A 27,096-nucleotide genomic window follows, 5' to 3' on the forward strand; every position below is an offset into this window, starting at 1 on the left:
ACCGCCGCCTCGGCCCGCCGCCTGCTCTCCCCGCTGACCGGGGGCCGAGCCGGGGCGGGAGGGGGGGGGAGGGGGGGGGGGGGGGGGGGCTCCCGCCCGCCCCCTCACTCCTAACGGACGCCCGCGCGCCGAGGCGGGGCGGGGCGGGGCGGGTCCGCCCCCGCCCACTGCTCCCCCCCCGCCCCGCCCCGCCTCCCCTCCCCTCCCGCGGGGCCGTGGGGCCTCCGAGGTCTGGGCGGCGGCGCTCCGCCGGCTTTGTGCGGCGGGTGGCCGGTGTGCCCGCAGCGCCGGGGGGGCGGCCGGTCGGGCCCGGTGCCGTTTCATCTCCCTCCGCCCTTTCTTGTTTTTTTTTTTTTTTTTTTTTTTTCTTAAGAAGCGTGGGCGGGAGAGGTGTCTGTCGTAGCACAGAGCGCAGGTCGCCGTCGCTGGGCTCAGGGGCGTGAGAGCTGCCGGTGTGCGGTTACCCCGGCTGCCCCTTCGCCGCTCCGGTCGGCGGGGACGGTGGTCTCCCGCCCTCCCCGCGCCGCCGGCCGGGCCCCGTTCCCTCCCCTCCCCTCCCTCGGCCGCTGAGGAACAGGCGGAGGGACGGATCCAAACGGACCGAGGGGCGGGGGGCGTTAGAGCGAGCAGGCGGCTCTGAGAGGAGATGACAATTAGCCTTTAAAAATGGCTGCTCGGAAGCTGTCAGCCGGGACACGGTGGGGCTGTTAACCCTCCTCCCGCCCCTCTTCCCTGCAGGGCTGATAACGGAGCCCCTCAGCCCTTTTCTCACCGCCGAATCCCCCCCCCCCCCCCCCCGCCGCCGCCGCCGGTGCGGGGTGCCGTAGCGTCTCCGCGGCCCGGCCGCCCTCACTTCCCATCTGACTGACTGACTGACTGACTGGCGAGAGGACGGCGGCAGCGGCGGCCCCCGCCTCCCCGCGCTCCTCCTCGCTGCCGCCTGCGTGTGTGCCGCGGGCAGAGGGACTACAAAGGAGAAGGGGGAGTCGGGGGGCTACATGGTCGAGGGTGGTGTGGGTGTGTGTGTGTGTGCACGCCGGTGGGGGGCATCTCTGGCGAGGAGAAAACACAAGGTCAAGAGGCAGTTCTCCTCCTCCTCCTCCTCCTCCTCCATGGAAGAAGACGGGAGCGATGAGCCCTGAGGAGGACGACGAAGAGAAGGGGCGGATGGCCGAGGGCTGCCGGGCTTCCCCGCGGGAGTGACGGGGCGCCGAGGGCTGAGGCCGGCCGGAGGAGGCAGCGCTGGGGTCGGGAGGGAGGAGAGGAAGGCGAGGAGGAAGCGGGGGGTTTGAATCTCCCCCGGCCGGATTATTTCCCCTCAGGGGAAGCTGCCCCTGCCCGGGGTGCGCGGGCGGCGCTGCCATCGCTGCCCGCCGCCGGCCGCGCCTCGGCCCGCGGCCCCCGCGGCGAAGATGGACCCGGGCAGCGCCGTGCGGAGAGCGGGAGCTGCCCCCGCGCCCCTGGGCGCCTGGAGACCTTCCCCCCCCTCCTCCTCCTCCTGCTGCTGCTGCTTCTTCTCCTCGCTCCTGGATGTGAACAGCTGGCTGCTCTTCTACGGCTTCTTGTACCTGGCCCTCTATGCCCAGGTGTCCCAGTCCAAGTCCTGCGACAAAATCTCCTGCTTCTCGGGTCATTGTGTCAACTCCACCTGTGTCTGCGACCAGGGCTGGGTGGGAGACCAGTGCCAACATTGCCAGGGCAGGTTCAAGTAAGTCTCTGCCAATTACCGTTCCCTTTTCCTCTTCCCTAACCCCTTTTCCTGTCATTTTCACTTGCCTGTTTTTTTTTTTTTTTTTTTTTTTTTTTTTTTTTTTTTTTTTTTTTTTTTTGCTTGTGTCTGCTATGATTGCGTTCGTGTGCGGTGGAAGTATGTGACAGAAGTTAAGGATGAAGTAGGCTCCTCCACCTCGGGGACCCTGCCTCTAAGAATGCAGGACCCAGTCCTCCCCAATGGAAAATTGTACCTGATAACTTACTGCTGAAAATAGGCTGCTCCACTTGATGGGAACTGAGAGACAAGGAGAAATCGGCCTAAAGCTGTGTCGCTGCTGTCCCTCCTGGAAGTGTCATGGAAATGACATGTGCACTTCATGGGGCTGCCCAGGGAGCAAAAATTGCTAAGGGTTTTGAATGACTTTTTCCTTCTGGAGAGTGAAAGTGTTTTGCTCGTTCCAGTCTTCCTCCCTTTCTTTCCAGTATTTTAGCTAAGTGGGCGTTAGGCACGTTCAGGATAACATAAGCGTAACTTAGTGAAATGTACGTACCTCATGACAAGGTTTGCAGGAGAGGAGAGAGTGGTAAATGTAAACCAGTAACATATTTTTGCAAAGGAGTGGTCAGTGAAGCTAGAACTACCTTCTCATTCTTAAAAGTGGATGTGATACTGAGTCATTGATCAGTGAGAAGGAAGTGCATCCTGACACTTGCTTTTCTATCTGTTGTGGAAAAGAAGACTTAATTTATAGGGCTGTCACTTCCCCCCTCCCCGCCCCCTTTGGTATCAGTATAAAGACTGGCTGTGAAGAATACTGTTTGCTGTTATTTCGCTATATAACCTTGGACAGGACATCTCATTTCATTCCCTTGTAAAACACTCCTTAAAAGATGGAACTCTATTTATTAGTATATTGACACATACAGCTGGAAAGTGTTCTAATATCTAGCTAATAACAATATATTGGTAAAGCTGTGTCTTACAGAATTCAAATTCTGTTTTTGGAAAGTACTTTCATTGGTAAAAGTATCAATAATTGTCGACTTAAAATTGTGTTTAAATTCAGTTTTCTCTTTGGAGTACTAAAATTAAGCTATATAATTTACATCTTTTAAACATTCAATCCGAGGTCACTCATCACTAAATAAACAAAAAGTAAATCCACTGACTTGTTAGCTTGGGAAGTTGAGTAGCTGGGGGTCAGACATGTTGGCTGAAGTAATGTACGTGCTGCAGAGGAAGAAACAGTTCACTGATAATATCTGGTGGATTATTTCATCAGTGAGGTTATAACTGAGTTGTAAAGGTAATATAAAGCAGATATAATACATCTGATCTGCATATGAACTTGGTAATAAGATTTTAAAGTTGGTCATTTGTTGCCTGTGTGTATTGAGGATTTGGGGTTTGTGCTGTGGAACAATGGGCTAATTGCGTAGGGATTGAGAGTGAGGAGAGGAGGCCCAGGTGAATCTTCTTTGTGTGTGAGGATCTGCAGGAGACAAGCTTGCAAAGCTATTATTTCCTTGCTTTAAAGAGATTACTTGTATCCTTTGTCTTGATGCCACTCACAACAGACCCTAATAGTGCAAGGGCTGAAGCAAATTTTCATTTCTTAAATTTTAAAGCTTGTTGTGAATTAGTATGTTCTCTGAATGATTACTGGAGCCTTTATCCAGTCCTTAATGGGTATTTCCTTGATTATCTGGTAAAACATTTATGTTTCTTTACATTTGTTGTATTTGTCAAGTGAGAAGGCACAGTGGGGTTACGTTTTCACTTCTGGTAGAAAGTTAATAATCCATCCCCACCTAGAGGAAGTTCTGCCTGAGTGTTGAAAGGGCACCTCTTCTGAGCTAAACTAACACAGTGGTTAATTGCTGTGCTGTTAGGAGTTTTGGTGAAAGCAGAACAGATTTCTCATTAACTCTATATTCTTTCATGCTTAGCTTTAGAAATGACAGTGATGCTTGCATTGTGATTTTTATCACAGAAGTAAGGTGTTTCTATTATGCTGGAGACCTATTTTTTACTGAGGACACTTTCATAGTGGTATCTTTGATAGCTCATCATTAATCTTTAGTCTTAGAAGCAAAATATACCCTGCAATGAAAATAAGCATTCTAAGATTTAAAGCTTTTCAGGTCTTGTCAGTTGGGGATGGCATGAAATATGTTAACGTGTCTTACAACCAACGCAAGCAGCAACTCTGAGTGGTTGTATTTTGAATCCTGAAAATTCAGATTGGTGTTGAATGGGTGATGAGTCAAGTCTATGTATTTCCAGCTGAAGAGTTGGAAAAAGAATGTTAATCTGCCTCATGGCCGGGTGATTGAAGACCTCTGTGACTTCTGTGGCAATTGATGGTTTGACTTACCGTGGAACATTTGCGTGTTGTTTCTGTTTGTCTGTGAAGTGTGAATATCTGCTTTATACACAAGCTGCCATGGCTGGACTTCTGTAGCAGTGGTACTTTTATTTGACAATTTACGTTGGATGTATACCACTTTTGCAGCAGTTGCTTCAGTCAGTAAGAATTATTATGAAGACTGTTTCAAAATGACATGAAGCTTGAAAAGTGTGTTTGGCTATTGTAACTGCATTAACAATTAATTTATGGGTTGTAGATACAATCTATAAAAATGTTAATAGAACCTTGTGTATTATTCTAAACATTTACATTGTTTCAAAGTTTCAGCAGTTTGAAGTGTCTGGGTGAGTCTCTGTTATGCAAGATTAAAATTGAACTTTTAATGACCTAAATTGGACACCTGTAAAAACTGTTTTCTGTCACGAGGTTAATTGAGGAAACAGATTTTTTTTTTTTTTAAGGGTAGGCCTAAAAGACTTGAAAATAAAAGGGTCTTTATTTTTCTTTTTTATTTGCTCTTCTGGGAATGAGTGACTTGCATTAGCAAGCCTCAGGAACATTACCGTAAGAGAAATGCTCTACCTAGGGGTAACTTGGGACCATTAATTCTTTGGTGAGAGATGTGTAGTATTTTTGTCTTTGTTTTACTTCTTTTCTAGACTGAGAAGTAAACAACATAGCAGAGAGACATCAAAAATAATTGATCAATCTTAGTAAGCAGGTGTCAAAATTAATTGACAGTACTATGGTAACCTGGCCTTTTCCCTGTAGGAGAATTACTGAGTTAAGTAGACTACTTTGCAAATTTTGCTCTGGACTGGATGAAACAAGTGTGGATGGGGGGAAAAAAATGGGCAAAAAGATTCTCTAGCACTATTTTATTACTCTTATCAACTTTTGTATTTACTCCTTGTATTGTGAAGCATGTGGTAACTCATTATATACACGGAAGTGTTGTTATTCTTACTGCATTGCATTCATATCCATGTCAGTGACATTTCAGAATGATCTAGGCCTCATCTCTGCCTGCCAGTAAATTATTTTACTCTGTTCAGGATGGATATCTGAATGCAATTCTGACTTTTTTCCTTCTCTCAAACTTTTTTTTTCCTTCCCTTCTGCTCTGATAGAATGAAAAAAAATATTTTTTTTTTCTTTTTTTGGTACCAAAATAAAAAAGGGAAATTTAGTTCTAAAAAGAGAGGGGAAAGAAATTCTGTCTGCCTGCCTGCCTGTGGGAGACAGGTGAAAGATAAGAAAGCCAAAGGGTGAACAGGTTCTGTTTTTGTAGCAGGGAGCTTCAAACGGCACAGTTCCCAAGACGTAAACAAAACCACAAGCATAAAAGCACAGTGTTCAGTTTTATTCTGATAGATTTATTAAGGAAATTAAGTTTTAATGCTATAACTGTGACTCTTTCTTCCCCTATCCTATAGCCTTGAATTTGTTGGTCAGTTACAGTTTTCATGATGATATGAGCTTGGGCAGAACGGAGAGGGAAAGGCTGCCCAAAGCAGTTGTGTTATGAGACTCCAGGGAATTCAGGGAGGCAAACATTACGAATGGCCCAACTGCAGGAAAAGCTGCAGTCACAGCTTCTACGTATTTAGATGTCAAAGTCAATCAATCTTGAGATGCACTGCTGCAGGAAAACAGGTTTCATTAGTTTTGCTACTCACAGAATGACTTCTTAGAAGAAAAAAAAGTTTCCTTCAGGTTGGAGCAAAAAGTTACCCCTTTCTCTAGCTCTGGTTTATGCACTGGTGTATGGAAGCGCATTAGAGAAAAAATTGTGCATGAAACTGCTCTTCCTCTTAAGTTTTTGAGTATCTGAATGACTGGAAATATCCAGTCTCCTAAAATGCTGTCTTTAAAAAGGTAGATTGAGTCTTTGGATGATTATGATTGTTTATTTGATAAATTATGAGTCTCAACTGGCATATGTAACAAAGCAGACTGTACATGATAGGTGAGCACCTTTGAGTACCTACACAAGTTAATCTGCTTTGCCTAGTCCTAGATATCTAGTTGTTATGGATAGAGTAAGAGCAAACTGAACAGTTTAATTATTAAACCTTGTCTCCAGATGTTCTTATTGTACTTCTAAATTACCTCCTTCCTGTTCTCCTTAATTTCTAGAGCTCCTATAAAAGATTCTGCATTTTTCAAGGACAAAACAGTTTCCAAGTACAAGAACCTTCACAAGTGAAATGTTAGAAGTGTATCAAATTTCATTATTCCAGGCAAAATCCTTATTTCTATCTAAAACTCTGAATTTTGCTGTCTGCAGAATGACTCATGCGAGGAAAGTGTCCTTAAATTGCAGAATGTAAATGAACAATAATGCTGTATAAGAAATGATCTTTAGGCAAAAAGTTAGTTTTAGCTGCAGCCAGTTGAAGTTCATGCTGCTGTGAAAAGGGGTGACTTTACCCTTCACGCTTATCTTTGATTACATCTTTCCGCTTCTTATGTAAGCATTAATATTCCTGCTGAGAGTTGAAAAGTATCAACAGGAACATATCTCCCCACCTACCAGCCAACTGTTTTTAAGCCAGCTCAGTTTCCTCATGTTACTTCACTTGCATAAGTCTCTTGCTGACCCAAAGGAGGTAGCAGGAATGAGCAGGTGTAGATGGGAAAAGAAAATTATCCCTTTAAGAAATGGTACAGACTTAGTTTGCCTTAACTTTAATGTGAAACAACGTCACCACTAAACTGGTGCAACTTCTATTACAAATCCTGAGTCAGGCTATCAGTTGCAAAAGTGCCTTTGTCATCAGCATGGCCTGTATCTGATTCAAGACATATGCATAGTTATTCTTACTGACATCAGTGGAATTGTGAGATTTTTACACCTGCAAATTGCCTTTTTATAAGTCAACATGTGATGTTAATATAATTAAACTAGTGGAAATGTCAGTGATTATGACTTTACCCTTATAAAATGTGATCTTTATTTAAATTGATTTTAGTGGTGATGCTCTGAAAAATATTTCTTCCCATGTGAGTTATTCTCTCTGTATTAAAATTTTAAAATACAATGATAGTTGGTACAATAAAGAGATATTGAATTTGTAGGGAATACTTTTTTTTATTCAAATCGTGTTTTGAGATCTGGAAGCATAAGCCATATGACCATACTAAACTCCTCCTACAAGCTAAACAACCTGCATTAAAAAGTGTTTTTTGAAAGAAAAGCAATCTTTTTGAAAACTTTAAAACCTGATTGTTATTAGAGTGGTGGTGTTGTTTAATACTTCCTGTATGGAATCATTTCAGTTGGCAAAGACCTTTAAGATCACAGGTAACCATTAACCTAAGACTACCAAGTCTACCACTAAACCTTTTGAATATTTTTTTTAATGTTTTTTTATAGACAAGACCAGAAATGAACTCTCTGATTACCTGTTATTACAGTTTGCCTTATGCAGGCTGTAGGGTAACTCTGAATCAATTCCTGTTTGAGTTGAACGCATGCTTTAGAAAACCATCCGCATATGTTTGAAAGCACTTCCGCTGACTGAGACCCCATTACAGACTTTCAAAATTCTTCCATTGGTTAGTTATCCTCACTGTTTTCTATAACCAGTAAAAACAAATGCATAATCTGCCTAATCCAGAAAATCTACCCTATCTCATTTTTTGTCTCTGAGTTGCCCTGTTTTCTCATGTTTTGGGTCAGGCCTTTGTTGCAGAGCCTTCAGCATGTCAGGTCTACGTTCCCTGTGTAGGTGAAAATATGGTCACCTTTTCCTCACTGAGAATGGAGGAGTGTCCCTTGAGTTGTCTCAACACAAACCAAGTTTTTCCATCCTTGACTGCTCTCTTGGGTTTTAGCCTATTTTATGAGCATTCTTGAGCTATGAATGCCAGAACTAGATGCTTGTCTTTTGGTAATGGGTGTATTGGTGAAATGCAGCAGCAGAGCAATGTCTCCCCTGCTGCTTGGTGTCCTGCCGTGTGCAGCTGCAGAAAATGCTTCTAAGCATAGCACTGTGCTGGCAGCTCAGTCCATTATTTTATGCCTCACAAGTCTTCTCAGAGTTGCTGCATCCTCAGTACCAAGTGATTGATATGTGGCCATGCTTTTCTCTAACTAGTCTGTGAACTGAACACAGCCTCCCCTATTTGGAGTGATATTTAATTGTGGGGCTACAAACATGTGCATGTTTGGGATGGAGCTGTGATCTTTTAAAAACACCCCTCTTTTCCCCCAAGCAGTAGATAATTAACAATGTGCAGAGATCCTTCCTCTGTGTGTGAGTCTAAGACCATCTATAGGATTGAATCCAAATGCAAGTTGGGCAAAGGGCTTGTGGATTCTGAAGTCTGGTTTGTCTGCAGACTAAGCAGTTTGTTACTTAAGCAAGTGTGGGAGCAGATGGCTGAGGATGCTGCCAGGCCTTCAGACAGCACCAAAGGCTGGTTGCCATTGCTATGGGTGTGTAAAAAGCTCAGTTGCATCAAATGTATGCTTAAGTCTATCCATAAGTGATACATAAATGCCTGTAATGGTTAAAGCATTTAATATTTATTATGATTTAAATTTAATTTGGCAAATAAATAGTCTCACGCTGTGTATCTCTTACTTCCTTTAACCAAAAAGAAGGCATGATGATCATATTTTGGAAGGCATTACCATAGTTCATGTCATCTTTTTAAAATGAGCATGAGTAGTTTTTGAGAGATCAGTCTGTCACACTGCACTAGAAATTGATTTAATTGTATTAAAATGTAGGCAGAAAAGGTAGGAGGTAATATGAGGTGCTACAGGAATATCCTTGGGAAATTCTTACACAACTAACTGAAGTACTAGTGAAAAAACCCTTGCTTTTAAAACACTACTACATAGACAATAAAAAAATGCATTGGAAAACTCGTGCAATATTGAAGAATAATTACCTGTCAGTGTCCAGGGAATTTATTATTAGCTGTATAGTCTAGTCTTGGCAAACATGCTACAAAGTTGATGTAAGGAGGAATAAATGATGATGATACCTGAAAACATGGGCACTCCAGTGGACTGCAGTTGTTAACAGTAATAAAGGAACAATAATAAACTGTAAGAAAAGTGTATGTTTTCATGTGAGGTGGGTGAGCAGTGGGAATTTTCAGGCTAGTGTTATAGATTGCCCTATATATTCTTAAAAGCCTAATGAGCGGAGGTAAGAGTTGTGTTGATTTCAGAGCTCCTTGTAGAGTAAGACGCTGTTGAGAAATGACAGAACTGAGCTCAACACTGTCTGTTACTTAGTGTACATTCACAAAGTGGAAGAACTGCATTCAGCTTTGAAGTCTCCTGGAGACAGAAAAGTCTATAGCTTTTAGACCTCTGAAAAGTAATTTAGCTACCAGCTATATAGAATATTATAGGGCAAACATCTTAAACTCTCTGTTAATGCAACAGCATTTTGTAAAAAACAAATTCACTGTAAAATCCCTCCCAAAATTTAGAGCTTGCATCACTCATCTGGAAGAAATGGATTCCAGGATCTGTTTGAATCAGTATTTTATATGTCTTAGCTAAGGATGGAAATGTGCTACTACCATCGTATGATGGCAAAATATCTAGCTTGTTCATGCTAATGATGTTTAGAAACGAGCTAGCCATAGAATATTTCCAAGTTTTAAGCAGCACGTGACTATGAGCCATGATTTGGGTAGGGAATTTTGAAGCCAAGATGTTCTAGGATTACCTGGCAATGGAACAAGTACTGAAGTACTTAAAGATTGGATGCAGGCACATAAAATGATACTCAGGGTCTACATTTTCATATGGATTTCTTCCATACTTTATGCGCTTCATTGTCTCATCTGTAAAAAGGAAATAACACTTCCAGTAAGGTTAAAGACTTGAGGTGACCCATGATTGTAATGATGAGGGACAGCTATTAAGCTAGGTACAGTTTTAGAGAATGCCTTTCTTCCTAGAATGTGATAAATACTAGGGCATGAAGTGCTGTTGTCCAAACTGTGCTATAGATCTCAAAGAAATGAGTAAAATTGCTTCCTTATTCAGACAGATTTACCTAAAACTTGCAAGGAGTCTGTATTATTGCAGAATATTTGAAGAATACATTGTTCTTTTATTCAAGAAAATCGTTGGAAAAAAACGTACATTGACTGTCAACGATAAGATTTTATTTCAGAAGGTAAGACCTCCAAAGACCTAATCCCCAACAAACAAAATATTGTAATATGCTGTAGTACTTAACAGATACTTTGAAGAGTTACTGCTCTACTTGTATGAATACAATATTTTGTATTAGTTATTACATTCCTTTATCAGTATCAAAGAACCATGCATTTCTAATTTGTAGGATGATTGCATTATGTTATTACAGAATTGTGAGTCTGGATTCGGGGTCTTTAAATGTAGATTTTTATTATAGACATGCACTTTTATGTGTAGATGTATGTTTTTTCCCATGTTTTTGAGTTTTCAGCTTGTTCCCTGTTTACCTTGAAGGCTAATAACTTGCCTTCAGTGCAAAAGTGGGTCATGTTGAGTATGTCATGTGGTTATTGGGATGCTGGAGCTGGGACTGAAGAACGATCAGAAGTATCACAAAAGGACCAGACTTTAACTGTGTACATTACCAGTTGTGGCGGTAAAGCGTGAGCAGCAATGATTTTGATCAAAATTCTGGGGGGGGGAGATGTTTTTAAATACTCTGGTGAGCTTTGCAGAAACTTTCTATGCAAGGTGTAAGTAGACCATGAGGCACTGTGGAACAAGAAGATGAATGAGCTTCATTGATTGCCGCCCCCAATCCAAGGACAGAGATAAATTAACCAGAAAAATATCTTGCTAGTCATGCTGCAGTTTAAAATACTTTCCTTTTTGTAATGGATAGTAGTGGTGAATAAAATATGGTAAGCTTAATTTTCTTGATAATGCATCTCAGCTTTCAAAACTCAAGAGAACTTTGATACACTCTGAATTATATAAAGGAATACTTGATAGTTTCAGCTTTATTAGTAAAACTGAAATGCTGATTAACCCAACTGTAGGATAATTTGCACCTTTACTTGTGCTTTTTTTGAATCTAGAGTAAGAGTGTGTGTATGTAAAAGTATGTACTTCTTGCAAAGAAAATCCAAAACAATAAACCAAAACAAACATAAAATATCTCACATTCGTGTTTGTTTGTGCAAGCCCAGCTGATGAATCTACTTTGGAGGATACTTGATAATCAAATGTATATGTGGTATATGCAAGATGTACCAAAGCGGTTATGGGGAAGAGGAAAATGAACTGTGTGTTTCATAGGAATTATCATAGAGCTGTCCTAATTAAGCTATGTGCTGCTCTTATATCAGCAGATCTGTTTTGTTTGCTTCCTAAGTCAACTGAGGCTTTTCTAAAGGATAACTTAAAACATTGAACAGGAGCTGGAAGGTGTTCTTGAAAAATGATAAATACTGGACAAATGGCTGCTTTTGAAAACATACAAATTTGCACTTGTGTGCACAGCTGTAATATGTTAAGATAACTGTGTTAGAAAATATTTTTGCAGATGTTTTCTAAAACTTGGTACTGATATAAGTATTAAATCCAGAACATTTGTATTTAAAACTTTGGGGTTTTTTTTTCCTGGGTATTTTTAATAGTGTAGCACTTTGTAGGAATAATCTGTGAGCATAAAATCAAAATGACACATTTTTTGTAGAGTTTTTAATTTCCAAATTGCTTATACTACTTTAGTTTTTAGTTTTCATGCCCCCCCCCCCCAAGGAAGTACTTACGTCTACACATCTGTATCATACTTTGTATCTGAATATCTTACTTAAGAACTAGGTAGCTAGTTAGTCATCGCAGCGGCCTTGAGAAACAGACACTTATTTTTTGAGCTGTTTTACACATAGGAAACCTGAAGTTGTGTGTTTGTCTAAGGTAACATAACAAATAAGTGACTGAATTGAAATGGAAGCTTGGGAGTTTATACAATTTTCTGTAATTCTGTCCCAGTCCTCATTTTAGGAATACTGAATTGTTTTCAAATTGTACATTCATTTTCTGCAAGTATACAATATAGATTGAAGTACTCTGTTTTCTTAGAGACCTTCACTGTGTAACATAATCAGATATAGGAGAGGATATGAAGTTTATTATTCAGGTATGGATACATAGCTGAGGAGTTTTGTGATGATATTTTAGACTAACTGTTCCAACCATATACTGTACGTCTTTCAATGAATATATGGGGGGGGACCTCTGTTAATGCAGGTATAAATGCCAATAGAGGTTAGAGGTTGATGAATACTTAGAGAATTGATCTTGGAAAGTGTCCTCCATTCAAATGAGCCAGGACAGCAAAGCTGGACTGAGTTTGTAGTTGGTCTATCTTCTTGTTTTTAAAGGGGGCAGGGTAGACAGGGAACAAGCAAACCACAGCTTAATATATTGAGTTCACAAAAGCTGTTCATTAACAGGAACATTGCTGGATTATTTTATTTTCGGTTTTATATACATCCTTGAAGTGCACCTACTGCTTTTGGGGTTTGTATGCATTCAGAAATCTGTTCTCTAACATAAAACTCTGAGGTGACAGGCAGCTGAATGTAAGCAGAATATTCCTTTAAAGTTAGACTTAGGTTTTCTAATTTAGATTGACTGCATTTATAAGTAGCAATTGGACTGGAAAGCAGAGCCAGTGTATGTTAGATTCTCTTGGAATGGTAGAGGCTTGCAGCGTTGCACTGAAATGGAATTTGAGAACATCTTCCTGTGAAGTTTTCCTTTGCATTGTCTTGATAGTTTTGAGGTCATGCTCAGTGAAGATCTTAAAAAGCCTTACCTACTATTATTAAAAAACCCTGTGGTTAAAGTACTTGCCTACTGAGGACATTCCTTTTGAAGAGTCTGATGTGGTTCTTTGACACATCAGCCATTGCTCTTTTACTATTTTTTTCACTCACTATTCACTATTTTTTTATCATCCTTGTAAATTTTGACTGCTGGTGAAAACCAAAGCAGATGAAGGACATGCTTAATCTTACTCCTTATTTTTAAACACAGCAATTAAGATTTAGTCCATTTTTCTGTTATCAAGGAAAGCACTGTGCCATGTGTGATATTCTAGTCTGTGTTGTAACTTTCTAAGCTACAAGTTTCCTTATTGTCTTTATGTTATTCAGTGGGTATGGAGGTAAATTATTGTGCTTCAAGGCTGGGAGAATGACAAAACTAACATGCTAATTTGGTGAGTATGAGCATAGCTGCACAAGATCTTTAGTAGAAGAAATATTCTTTGTTCTCATAGATATGGCATTGCAGGCTTAGACTTCAGTGTATCATATCACTTATTCTGGCGCTACTTGAAGCATACTTTTTTCTGAATAAAACAACACTATATGATGAAACAAATTCTCAGATGTCCTATGGTTTAAAAACCTACAGATTTTTAAGGAGCAGCAACTTTGGGGGTTTTCCTCCCTTTTGAGAACTTTCTTGTTATGTTTTTTCAATTTTTTTTTTGGTGTGTTTTGTTTGTTTGTTTTGTTTTGTTTTTAACAGACCAGAATTATTTAGGAGGCTTTCTGAGATGATGTCTGCCTATAAGATCACGTTATGCAAGCTTATCTTCAGTATGTCATGTATTTATGAAGTATACGTGTTCTGATGATGTAGTTTAAATGAGAGGATGCCTTTTTTTTTGTGTGGTGGTTTTTGTTATTAAGGCCAGCTAATCATCCTTGTTGAAATCTCTGTTCTTTGCTCAGCACATTTCTTATGGTAGGATATACTTGCCTTATAGTTAAGAAGACATTCTAGTCTAAAAGATCTTGTTCTTGCTTCTGTAGAAAAGTGGAAACTGGAAAATGCTGTTAAAAATCTGGATGGAAATGTCTGGGAGCCTGTAAACCATGGCTCTGAAGGGAATTAAGGAACCAAGGTTAGCAGGTTTGTGTGTAAGGATGTTGCTGTGCAGAAAAAGTTGCATAAGTTGATCAATACATACTAACATTACATGTTTCTATTTGTGCATGTGCTCAACAGGGTAAGCTAGTAATACTGTTCAAGGCATCTCTATACTGGATTTCAATGGTAACTGGGGTTACAGGCTGCGTAAATCTGTTCTGCTTGCTGTTGTGAATCTTACGGATTTTTTCATAAATGTATGAGTGTTTTGCAGGATATTGTCTGTGCTTAAGAGTATCAGAAGGATCTTTAGGGTTTTTTTTCCCCATAATGTTGAATTTTACTTAGTCTAGATTCACTTGTGCAGTTCTTTATGATTTTGTGTGCATGTATGCTTTATGACTCCTAAGTTATTTGCTCAGACAGCAAAGAGAAAATTGCATAGCTGTGTGGATACGTGCGATATCTGCATATCAGAAATACTATATATTTGCTCAGAAATACTATATATTTGCTCATCTAATTAATCATGTTGAAGTTTCAGGAGTAGGAAATAGACTTCTTCAGAAAGTAATTTTCAGAAGTTGTGTGGATAATGGACTCAGTTCAGGGGTTCCATGTACTTGCAGAAATATTTGCTTGAGGCAGGATTTGAAAGAAACTCTCTCTAAGGAGGTCACTCTATGCAAAGTAAGGAGTGTTGTAGAAACAGGTATAATTTGAGCACGTCCACAAAATAGGATTTTGGCTTTTAATTGATTCAGGATGGGAAGCATTTCTTGGTTTTGGAGACAGGCTAACTTTTATGAAGGTATACACCATCAGAAATCATGCATGGAGTTAGCGATAGTTGTAGGATAACAATTTAATATAAATATTTAAATTCATAATTTAATATAATTAATATGCAATAATAAGATTATTAAGAAATAAAATTATATTGAATTTCTATTAAATTAATATTTATGATATAACAAGGAATAATAAGATTGTTCATAATTTTGCACTTGCAATTGGACTACAGGCCTGACTCTCAATTGCTATAGTCTTAAGATGTTGTAGTTAATCTCTTTAGGGCTTGTTCTTTAATTTGAAGGTAAACTTCATGAAACTTGTATAATGGAATGGAGAATCAGATTCTTAAAATAATATATATATATGACAGTAATGTATTTTTCATGTATAGGTGCTGAAATGTTTGTTATCCTGCAATTTTTTTATATATATAATGTGTGTGTATATACATATGCCTCACCTTGTTATGTTGTAGAATATTGAGTTACCTTACCTATAGTGCTTGTCTTCATTTTTTAAATTACAGCAAAATGAAGAAAAAGGAAATTTACCAATAAATGAATGTGATAATGATAGGAAAGAATGACACTGATGACCAGTGTTTGTGATACTTTGTACCAATGTTTTTGAAGTTCATGTGGCTGGATACAATCAGTCTATTTTAGAGGGATTTTTAAATGATACAAATAAGAATTAAGTTGGTGAAATAATCTTTTCACCTAATGAACTTTTGGGGCCTGTGTTTATCTTCCTGGTGCTTTTAAAATCAAGCTGTTAAGGTGTTGTCCCATGCTAAGAATGCCTGTATTATACAGAGTTCTCATAGGTGTGATTTAATTACATTAGTGTTGTATTCATCATGAAAAATAATTATTAACTGTCTGCTATTATCTAGGATTGTGGTTCCAAATATTTTCCTTGAGTTAGAGATATCCAAGGGAACGTTATCCTTAAGCATGTTTTATGCATGTGAAGAAAGGGAAATAGTAGCTTCTGTTCAAGTAAAATTCCCTATCGTCTCTTAAAATATTTTTAACTTATCCTTGTCAGAAGCTTCCTTAGAAAAATAAGAACAGTTGCTATTATGAAATCTCTGTGAGTTTTACTGTGTTTGAATGCAGAAGAGAAATTAGAATCTTGCCATGGAACGGAATGAGGACTTGAAAAACGAAACAATAACTGGACTATGGCATGTGACCATCATTTTGGAGTAGTTGGTTTTTGAATTTATGCTAAAGAGCACAGAAGGAAAAACGTTCAGGGTGAATGTTGGTTTTTGATGTAGGGTTATATGCTGTAGGGTAGGAGAAAAAAAATCTTTGAATAAGTGTGGTTTTTTTTGTACAACTAGTATGAAATATGAATATTTGATTCTGTATCTGTTTAAACCTGTTTCTGTTGCTTCATTGTACTAATGCAACATCTTATTTTATTAATTCTCTTCCTGTTTGCAGTAAAATAGCAGTGTCTGCATTACTCAGTAGTGGTATATGTATTTGTCAGGAATGCCTGAAGTTATCAGTGTCACGGTAGACACTTATTTCTCAGCTAATCTTTTCTTTTGTTGGTACTAGACTTAACTCGATGTTCTAGCAATCAAGCAACAGGCTCTTGTAGGTGTCCAAAAATATTATTGAAGTGCATTTAGTTGTCTGATTTAGCGATGCCAGGACCATATCTGAAGCAGAATTCTGCTGTTTATGTGTCTGATGGACTGAATTTGCAGGATTGTATGAATAGAAAGGACTTTTTGTATTAGATAACTTAAAAAATGCATCTGACCAACAAGTATCAGCAGTTAAAACATTAAACCAGAATGTTTTTAATTATATGTAGAGGACTGTTTCTGATTGCAACGTGTGGTAACAGAACATCTTCCAAAGATGTCCAGCTCAAAGACAGGAAGGTCTTTGCAAGAGTTCTGTCAGTACTATAATGCCACTTCAGTCAGCCTTTCAAAGTCATGGACTTTTCCCATCTGTGCATCAGAAGAAGCTACAGTTTCTTATTTTATTCTGGACAAAAAGCCTCAGGCAGGGCCTTTCATATGCTAGTTGTATATTGTTCCCATATACAACTGTATTATCCTTAAAGCATCATATAAACCAGGTTGCAATGGCTAACACTCAGCTGTGACTCTGCATTAATTGCCTGGTCTCAGTTATTATTCTTAGAAGAATAACTTTTAGTCTATGTAATGTTCAAGTAATTTACATGTAGAGCTTTATTTGTTTATCTAACACTCCTGTGGATAAATGCTAACTTTCTCAGGAAAAACTGAGAAGCTTGCTTATTTTCAAGTAGTTTTTCCATATAGCTTTTCCTGTTTGTTTGGCTGGATACACAAAGAAGTGTATCAAACTACTATGAACTGTTAATAGTCAGATTGTATTATAATCAATTTTTTCAAAGTGGAGCCTGAGAGAGTGGGGTGATCTGGATGAATTAAAGCTAGTATTTGATGCTAGAGTCTGTTTTTTTTTCTTCTTGAAATATCAGATCTTAGGGAAAAGCGATTTGAAAGCAAATAAATGCCCAACAATCAATAAATGTAAGATCATCATGGAATTTTGAGGGGAAAAAATGCAAAACAATCAAAAAAACTCCCCTACAAAGTGGTAATCAAATTGATTTTTTTTGAAAGCTCTGAAATGAGTACTTAGGGATTGTCCCTATTTAAAAACTGCCATGTGATGGTGAGTTTGAGAATGTCATTTCTATGAAAAATACATTTGAGTTTTTCTTATTGCCTTTACAATGAATTATATGCTTTCTTTTGCTATAACTTTTTCTGCTGTATAAACATGCAGAGAAGTTATGAATTTGTTTCATATTGCTGTTGTGATGAAACTGCTTATGTCATAAATAGATTTAATTGCATAATCTAATGGGGAAGGGAACGTAGACTGAAGAAGGGGAGGAAACCTAAATAGCATTAGAAATTAACGGATAAAAGAAGAGAAAGTTTTGTTACTGAACTATACAAGCAATGCAGTGCTTATGAAATGCAGAACCAAATAGTTATTTTGGTTTTCCTTTAACTTAATAATTGTAAATGGCAATTTACATATAAATAATAATAAAAAATCTCTAAATGATGGAAGACTTCATAACACCCTTCATAGTATAGCTAAAACTTTACCTATGCTTTGTAATTTCTTGTCTCAACTACTGCAGTTTTGTTTTGGTTTGAGCCGGCTCCTCTTCGGTGTGCATAAGTGCTGAAATAAAATACTTTGCTTCGTTTATGACTTAGATTTCTATCAGCCATTTGTGAAGCTCTTATAAGGACTCACGTCAGGTCTCTACTAAATGGGAGGAAAAGAAACTCTTCAGCCCCGCTAGAGCTCTCTTTTAAGTTTAGTTCCTCACGATTTAGGAGACTGACAATAATCATTATGTCTGGAGCTGCAAGTCTTGTGTGGTTTCTTTATGAAGGGAGTTCAATGATACTGGAGCATGCTCAGTCTGGATACAAGTTTACAAGTATGAACCATCACCTCACTGATGATGGTCTTTCACCACCAGTGCACAGTTATTTCACCAAAATGATATGTTTGAGTAATGACTGAACTACTATTGTAAGTTTAAGATAAAATTAATGACTTATTAATAGGAGAAAATAAGCAGGATTTGTAAAGTATGTTTTTAATTTATAATTCTCCAGTTATCATCAAAGCTCTGCTACTTTCTTTTTTTTCCTTCTTTTCTTCTCTGGATGAACGTCGCAGTTGTCTGAAACTGCTAAAAAGTTGTAACCCAAAACAATGGGATAAACAGGTAACTGAGCCTTATGAAGGAGGGAACAGGGCAGCAGGGAGTTTTAATTTACCAAAAAATAAAAATGTGACCAACATTGAGAATGAAAATTAAATATTAGAGGTGTCAAGTTTGAATATACACAAATGTTGAAGTTTATTATTCTATTATGGTTCAGCCTTCTTAGGACATTATTGGACCTTGCATTAGAAATTGCAAATAGTGATTATTGTTGTATTTGTTGTGGGATAAATGAAAATTATTTGGTCCTTGTGGTATGTTAATTTATAGTTGTCATTTGTAGAGTATTGTAATTTTCTGTTATTTAAATGTAAGCTTTTAAAGTTGCTAGGTGCTTTTGCCTCAACTTGTGAGTTTTTGTTTTACCATGAAGCTTCTGATGATGCCTAGTTCTGAAGTATTGTAGTGGGTTTTTTTATTTGTTGGGTTTTTTTGTTTTGTTTTTCCAAGTGCTTTGATTTTTCTAATGATTTGCCTGCCTTCTTAACATTCTGGCAAGTTGGGATTAATTAAGAAGGCGGGCAAGTTGGGATTAATTAGAAAGGCTTCTCTGTAAAGCAGCAGGGATTTGTATGAGTTTAAAGGTGAAGTCTTGTGTATAAAGGCAAAATATTTCTAAAACAGATAGATCTGTATATATGTGTGAGTGTATGTATCTACTTGTATAGCTATGTATGTATATACAAATATACTTGAAAAAGATAATTTTCTAGAGTCTACATGAAAGTCCAGATTCCATGCTGTTTGTTCTTTGACTTGAAGCAGCTACGTGAGTACTGCAAACCTTCCCTTATCTAGGGTTAGTGCCTCTGATCATTGCCCTGCTGAATAAGAGTGGGAAGGAAAAGGAGGAAGAGTTTCATCTCCTTACGTGCTCATATTTTAAAATAAAATCACTGCCACTGCAATTCTGTGAGCTATGCTCCCAGATTGCCTATCAAGATCTCTGAGGAGTGTAAATTCATATGTCAGGGTAGACATGACACCCAACTTCAGCCAACCTATTACATCCTTTTATGAATGCCTAGAAGCATAGCTGTTGAAGAGTTCACAAGCTGCGATGTGGAAAAAAAATAAGGTGGCTGTTACGAATAGCTGTCTTCAGGACTGGACAGGCTAAGCATTTTGGGTTGCAATTTAGGCTCGAATACTGCTTTTATCCTACTTCACTCTACAAGCCACTCTCTTCTTCCTTTTCCTCCAGATTTCTGTCTGGTGTTACCAGCCAGAGTGATTGAAATTGCTGGTTGTTGACATCTCCGCAAAGGGTTCATCTCTTTTTTCCCCCTCTGTTTTCCCGCTCTTGCAGGACTACTACACTAGCCTGTGTACACTGTTTTAGGGGCAAAGGCATCTGTTTGCTGTGACCTAAAAGCTGTGTGAAAAATAATATAAAGCTTCTGTTTTTTTTAATTATTGCAGTAAAATAAAGCCTTGGCTACCTATATATGGCAAACACATAGTTCCCCATTATTATACTCAGGGATATTTTATATGGAGAGGATGTTATGTGTTTAAATAAAAGAACAAAAAAACATTCCAAAACCCTGCAAACAACTCTAGCAGAAAAATTTGAAACTTGAGCAGACATGTTTTAAAAGCATGCCTTAATGACTTTGTATATATGACATAGATAAAAGAATCTTTGGTAAACTCTGTGTTGTGCCATAGTCCCAAACTTTGTGGAGTGAAATGGCAGTATATTGTAACTAAGTATGCCATAAACCTCTTCAAAGGTTCTTGAATATCACATTTCTGACTGCCTGAATTTAGACTGTTAACTCTAAATTTGTTCATGCAGTCTCCTTGATGCATGCCTATTTTTGTGTGCATATAGTCACTTAGACAAAGAGCTGTTCTCTCTCCATGTACTTTTCCTTTTGTCCTCTTTGTACATACAGAGTGTGTAATATTTTTACCTTGGACTTGATTATGCTAGGATAAGCAAGTGTCTTCTTCCTAGGCTCTTACTTCTTCTAGTCACTCAAATAGCATTCTCTGTTCATGTTCCAGTTTAATCTTTCCTGTTCTGTTTCTTGGATATGGCTTTGCCCATCTCCTGTGCTGTGATGCTATTTCTGCTTGACTGCTTCTGGAAATCCCACATCTGGATCACTGCCTGATCTCTGGAAATCCCACACTGTAGGACCATTTCTCTTTTTTTCTGGCTGTATCCCATTGGTGGCATATAGTCATTCTGCTGCTGTTTTAATTATCTTCTTTCTTCTCCAGTGGACTAATTAAAATTAGTCCCTTTACTTCTAAGTGCATGATTTACAGACTAAATTACTAAATTTAACCTCATTTCTGTTAGTCAAGCATCAACATCTAGCTCTTTGCATGGTGTATATTAATCTTTAACAGTATGAACAACTTCGTGCCATTAATAAATTGCACTAGCACACTTGTGCCATCACTGTTAAGTATCTTTTTAAGGTCAGCTTTTGACTACCTGCACTATCCAATGTTAATACCCATATAGGCTGAGATTTTTCTTCTTATGGGCAACCTGTTGGTCCCATGTCTATCCAGCTTGTTACCTGCATTATGGTTCTCACATTAAATTGGTCTCCAGGTTTAACTAATTGCACAGCTTATTATTGAGTCTTCATGTAATGGTAATATTCTTTATAGTTGCTTTATTAAAGATAAAGTGTGTAATGTTAATAAATTTATGATGCATTTTATTCTTTCCCCTCACATCCATATTTTTAGATTAAACTATGAATATAGAATAATGAGAAGCTAGACTAATAGGTTCTATTAATTCTGAGGAATTCCTTTTTGCATTACAGTTAGGTACAATATTTGCTAGAATATGACAAATGGTATAATTTAATCTATTTAATAAAGTGCCTACTGCTCTAACTTGCAAGTTAATGTCTTGAATCTTTTGTTTCCAAGTGTTCTTGTGTAGAGAGTCTTGTCTCTGTTCTGGTAGGGCAGTAAGTTATTTGTATTTTGTTAGTACTAAAATTGTATTGTCCAATTCTCTACACTTATTTCCATGAGGTGTCTTGCTTTTGTAAGATAATACTTTACATCATTCTCCTGAGTGAAAATTGTCAAACATTTATTTTGTGTTATCTTTAATTTTTCTTGCCTCATGCTTCCTGATGTTTTTTGCCAATTGTTTGACAAGTTTGCAATCATACATACGTGTATATATGTACACAACATACACACACACACGCTCTCATACAAACACATGATCTAACAAAGTTTCCTTAGTTGAGAACATTAGTTTTTTAAAATTTGGACAAGAATTGCTGGTTCTAGGATTATTAGTGTTACACATTAAAGCTTAGAAGTTTTGGTTTTATGGTTGATTGCCTTATCATGATGTATACATTCATTAATTAAAAAAAAAGTGGAATTAGAACAGAATATAATGCTGATAAAGTTACAGATTATAATCGCAGCATCCCAGTTTATCTTTTAAGATGTAATTAGATATTAAGTAATTCCAGGCTTGTTTAGAGTTCTTCATTAGATATGATGATTTTAGCCTCACTTGGAATTTGGGCAGTATTTTAATTCTGACTTGAATTTCCACCTCATAAAGCAGTTTTCATGTTGGCTATAAGGTAAATAGCACAACGGTCGTCTCCATTGCTCCATAAATTTTAATTATTTAGAATGGAAAGTTAATTATGCTGAATACTATTAGAAATACACACATTCCATGTTGCTTCCCTATTTGCTTTCTATCAATTATCTTAATTATTAATTGTGTAAATGAAACTATGAAATACTTTCATCAGATGCTATTAAGTGAACAAACACTAGCTGTGACTTGGAGAGCAAGTCGTAACTGTCAATAACAAAGAAATAATATCTATTCATAACAGGTTTGTCATCCCACGGCATGTATTTTACAAAGTAGTTGGTAAAGATCAATTATTTCTGTGCTTGTCTAGTTATTAAAGATAACAATTTAAGCAGTGTATTTGACTAATCTTCATCTTGGATTACAGCTGGAGTGCTAATGACTATGTACAGCTGCTTTGGCTTTTCTGTTATGTCCATATGGATACTCAAATTGATACTGGTACATCATGCATGTATGTAACAGTTTTCTGTCTTCTCTGTTCTTTTTCCCCTGTACTAGGAAATTAGTTGCTGATGGAAAATTTAAATGGAAATATCTCAGACTTAAGGATCATACATAGTGGTTTAAAAAGTGCTAATTAGTTGCACTTGGTACTTAAAAAGTAATTACACAATTTGTCCAATATGAAAAGCTTTGGTGCTGTTATATGCTCCAGTAATGGCCCTATTGTTAAGTACTTATGCACCTGTTACATCTGATTTAGTATCTCTGGTTGATATGTTGTCAAAATAAGTATTTGTATTGGAATTGTATGGTGAAGGAGAGATTTATAATGAATTATATGATTTTTACCAAATCCCTCCCTGAGTAGCAACAATGTTTATACAGGAGAAGGTATTAAAGTGTATATGTATCCAACAGTACTGTTCACAAATACCTGGTTTTCATGAACACCACTCTCCTGAAAATGTATGAATGAAAAAAAAATACTTGCATAATCTATCCACACCTCAGTTTTACATGGTACACTGTACAGTTTTTCAAGACAAGTTCTTTTGTGTTTCCTCACAGATCATTAAAAATTCCCAACAAAGCAATCTGCTCTGTAATCCAAAGAAAATGGAAGTTTTTATGTCAGTATACATGTGAAATATAAACTAACTTATCACTTCTTTTGTGCATTTCTGTTGGTTTATATTTCAATCTTTATTTCTTGTCAAAAGCAAAGAGATACATCTTATTCCTACAGAAGGAACCCTCTACTCACGCTTGTAAGAAGAAAATAAATCAGCTTTGGAGAGTTTTGAAAATTTTCTGTTGATGTATTTTACATACTTCTTAACTGTGACTCTAAGATCAGTGGATTAAAGGAATTTTTAAGGGAATGGAAACATTTAACTAGAAAAAGTTGGCAGACATAACATAAACCCAGTATAAACACTGTAAATCTTCTGTGTTTTGTGGTCGGTGGTTAGGTTCTTTGGGGGTTCATTGTGTCTGTGTTTCCCCCCCCCCATTTGTGAGATTGAGTAAATTTTGTCATTTAGAGCAGTGCATAAGAAGGCAACTTTCTGGATGATGATGACTTTTGTATGTTTGGTTCACTAGCAATGTCATGATGAATCCTAAGATGTCTGTCATCCTGATATTTTTACCTCATCTTTAGAGGGGGGAAAACCCAAGCAATACAGGGAAGACTAGGATATTCTGCTGTTCACCTTTTTGTGAAAGTTGATTACTTCTACTGGATGCATGAGCCAGGGAATAGCTGTTCCTGATAACTGTGAAATAAGTACAGCAGCTGAGCATCCACTGGGAACTTAAAATCTTGAGCCTTGGCATCTTTTTGCATAGAGGGCTATCTGAAAACACCTGGATTTATTCTCATCAAATCTCTGATTTGATCAAGTAACACTTTGGGATCAATTTAATGAAATATTAGCAGGAATGTCCATCTTTGTCCTGAGAGTTCTAGGCTGACTGACTGCACCTTTTTGCTTTAATTAAGCAGGGTGACTTACCTTTCTGGATCCTTAGGGGGCTTGTTTGCCTGATTATATGATTTTTTTTTTTTTTCCCCTTTGCAACATGCTTTGCATGCAGATAACCCTGTTTGCAATACCAGTGCTGTATAGAGAACGTTAAATATTGCCATATTAAGCTGGAATCAACAGCTCTTGCAAAGCTTGCAGCCTCTAAGTGATCTGTGACATAATCCACATGTAAAAACAGTCCCAAACAGGTAATACTTGAAGATCTCTGTAATCTTATTTTATAGTTAATTTAATTTTATAATTATTTTAACCTTACAATTTTTTAGCAAGGCTCTGGTTTTGAAATGAGAAAAGTAAAGACTATGCAGACATAAGGTTAGATGAGTCAACATGTATTAGATGTTGTATTTGGCACTTCTTCCCATGTTGACCCCTGCAGATCTTGGAGATGGGAATTTTTTGGCCTTTTAGTCTATGGGACAGGGGTGTAGCTGGGACTTTTCAATGTTGACCTAAATTCTGCCATCCATCCTCTATTAATCTGACTTTTTATTTAATTTGTCTTTGACATTGTTGCTTTTTGAAAAGAAGTCTCCTTCAGGGTGGTGGTTTTTTTTTTTTTTTTTTTTTTTTTTTTTTTTTTTTTTTTTGGTCTTGTACCTTTACTCTTGGTTGTGTGGTTTCCTTGAAATTTGTTTTTCTCTTGACTTTCGTGATAGAGGTCTCTCTTGACTTGAAACTTTCAACTACTGTTACTGCTCCTTCAGTGTCTCATTGAATTATTTTCCTTACCAAGGTTTACAAAAATCATTGAAACAACTACTCTTCATGCTTTTTTAGCTGTCATTCTCCACTTGATTGCTTGTCTGCAAACTCTGTCTCTTGCTGCTGATTTTAAAATAAGTTCTTCCAACTCAGCCTGTTTTATTTCTTTAAATAATCATGTCCATTCATCTAGTGAGGTAATCAAACAGTTTTAAAAGTGTCTGGAACTCTTAATGTCCAATGATTCACTAGTGTACTTAGCATTTCTTGCAAATCTCTCAGATGGCGTTAAGATAGAGTCTTAGTCTATTGTTTTACCTGTAAATTAATTCAACTCTCACACCTCTTAAAGTAAAAAAAAATAATAGTTTTTTTATTGTCTTATTAAGGTCTTATAAGCGAATCCACAGTTCAACAGTCAAAAATCTGCAAGTAGACATAGGAAAAATTAGTCTTTCAGATGATAATTTTTAAAAGATATCCTTCAAGAGCTGTGTTAAACAATTGTTATGATATTTTTCCACAGAAAATGTAAGCTGTGTAACCAAAATTATTGTAAGCAGTTTGTGTTAACATTATTATTAAATTTAAAAGTGGCTATGGCGAATGAGTTCTGTATTTTGGTTGCCTCAGAGAGTAGAATATGTTGATACAGTTTTGCAGTGCTTCTGTGGACTAGATGTTACTGAATTTTTTAATGTTTAAATTTTAATGAATTTCTGAAAGCTCATATGCCTAAAAACCTGTGGTACTATACATCCTATTGATTAATAAACATATTCTCAAGGGCACGTCTACTGAGAACAAGAATGTGACCTATATAGATTCCATTGAGTACCTACCATTGTAGCACAGCATAATTTTTTGCAGAACGTGATGTTTTAACATCTGGGATATGTCAGAGAATTTCCTTTTTTTTGGTAATTGATTCTAAAATAATTTTTTTTTTGTCATAGCTTAACTTTCATATCACAGTTGGATCATGTTCAATATTTAACACAACCATTGATCAATATATCAATGAAAAAGTACTTTCAGAATATGTCATGGCATTCAGGATTATTTGAACTTTATTATATATGGGCTATACTTTGTACAGAGGATTTGTCTGTAAGCTACATCAGTTTTCAGGATTTTGAGCATTTTAGTCCACAATTCTTGCCATAGTTTTTTTTTTTCTCTTTATATTATCATGTACTCCTGAATGTTCAAGCAAAATTATTTCTGAATTCAACACTGATTTATTTTTCTTTCTTTTCTTTCTCTAATTAAGCATGTTGGACAGCTGAGTTTTGCAATGTTTTAGAATGCTCACATCAGTGCTGAGCATTTGAAGACCTTTTCAAAACTCTAACATATGAATGTGCCAGACTTGGAATTCATGTACAACTTTTATTTTAAGATCAGTGAGTGGAAGAGGACTCTATTCAGCCTTATTCCTAAGAGACATGGCTCTGCATTCTGATCTTGTCCATCATCAGGGGCTGTTTAAAACTGTTAAATCCTTTTTATGCAGATATTTGTGTAAGGTAACCTGTGACTTAACAATACGTAGCTACCCTGTTTTCTGAGTAGCAGGTGGCTACTCAGAGCTTCCTTATTACTTATTCATATGTCCCAGTATTCACTTGTGTCAACATGTTAAATGCATTACTAAAGAGGGTTCTTTCCTATTTTAAAGCAGGCAAATGTTACTGACCTCATTTGAGCTGTTAACTTATCTAGTATATACAGCAAATGTATCAATCTTTTATGCAGACTAAGCTGAAGTGTGGTGCTGAGAAAATTCAGACACAGGTAAGTAGCACAGATCTGAATGGCTGTGTAGCATGCAAAAAAAAAAAAAAAGGAAGAATATGGGAAACTACTGATCTATACAAATGCATAATTACTCTGAAAGCTTACTAAAAACATCACACCCCCTCCTCCCAATTATATATTGTCTGTTTAGTAGCTTAAATCTACTTCTGAAGACTGATGCTTCTTCTCTTATCTATATTTATTTGCAATTTAGCCACCCACTTAAGAGACAAGTCATTCCACCTAACTTTCTCCAGTTTTCTCAGTTGCTACGTAAAGGGTCCCTCTTCTTTTGGCGTGTGCAAAGTTTCTTACATGTTTATATCACTCTTCTCGAATGAGTGGTAGAACCACTAATGAGATGAATGTTCAGAACTACAGCTCACAAACATTGAGAGCCTTCCATCAGGTTTCTGAAGCTGGACTTTGCACTGTCTTGCACATAAGACCCAATCC

General features: G+C 37.6%; 1 protein-coding gene across 4 annotated transcripts in view; it reads left to right on the forward strand.

Moving 5' to 3' along the window:
• Positions 1 to 1,035: 1,035 nt before the first annotated feature.
• ATRNL1 (attractin like 1) overlaps positions 1,036 to 27,096 on the forward strand; it is a 544,479-nt gene continuing 518,418 nt past the window's right edge. For all 4 annotated transcript variants that reach the window (XM_049809569.1, XM_049809570.1, XM_049809571.1 and 1 more), the window contains exon 1: positions 1,036 to 1,708. In XM_049809569.1, the coding sequence (XP_049665526.1) occupies positions 1,413 to 1,708 (296 nt within the window). In that variant the 5' untranslated portion in view covers positions 1,036 to 1,412. The remainder of the gene's footprint in view (positions 1,709 to 27,096) is intronic.

The sequence above is a fragment of the Accipiter gentilis genome, chromosome 9, assembly GCF_929443795.1.
Source record: "Accipiter gentilis chromosome 9, bAccGen1.1, whole genome shotgun sequence".
NCBI classification, from domain to species: Eukaryota; Metazoa; Chordata; class Aves; order Accipitriformes; family Accipitridae; genus Astur; species Astur gentilis.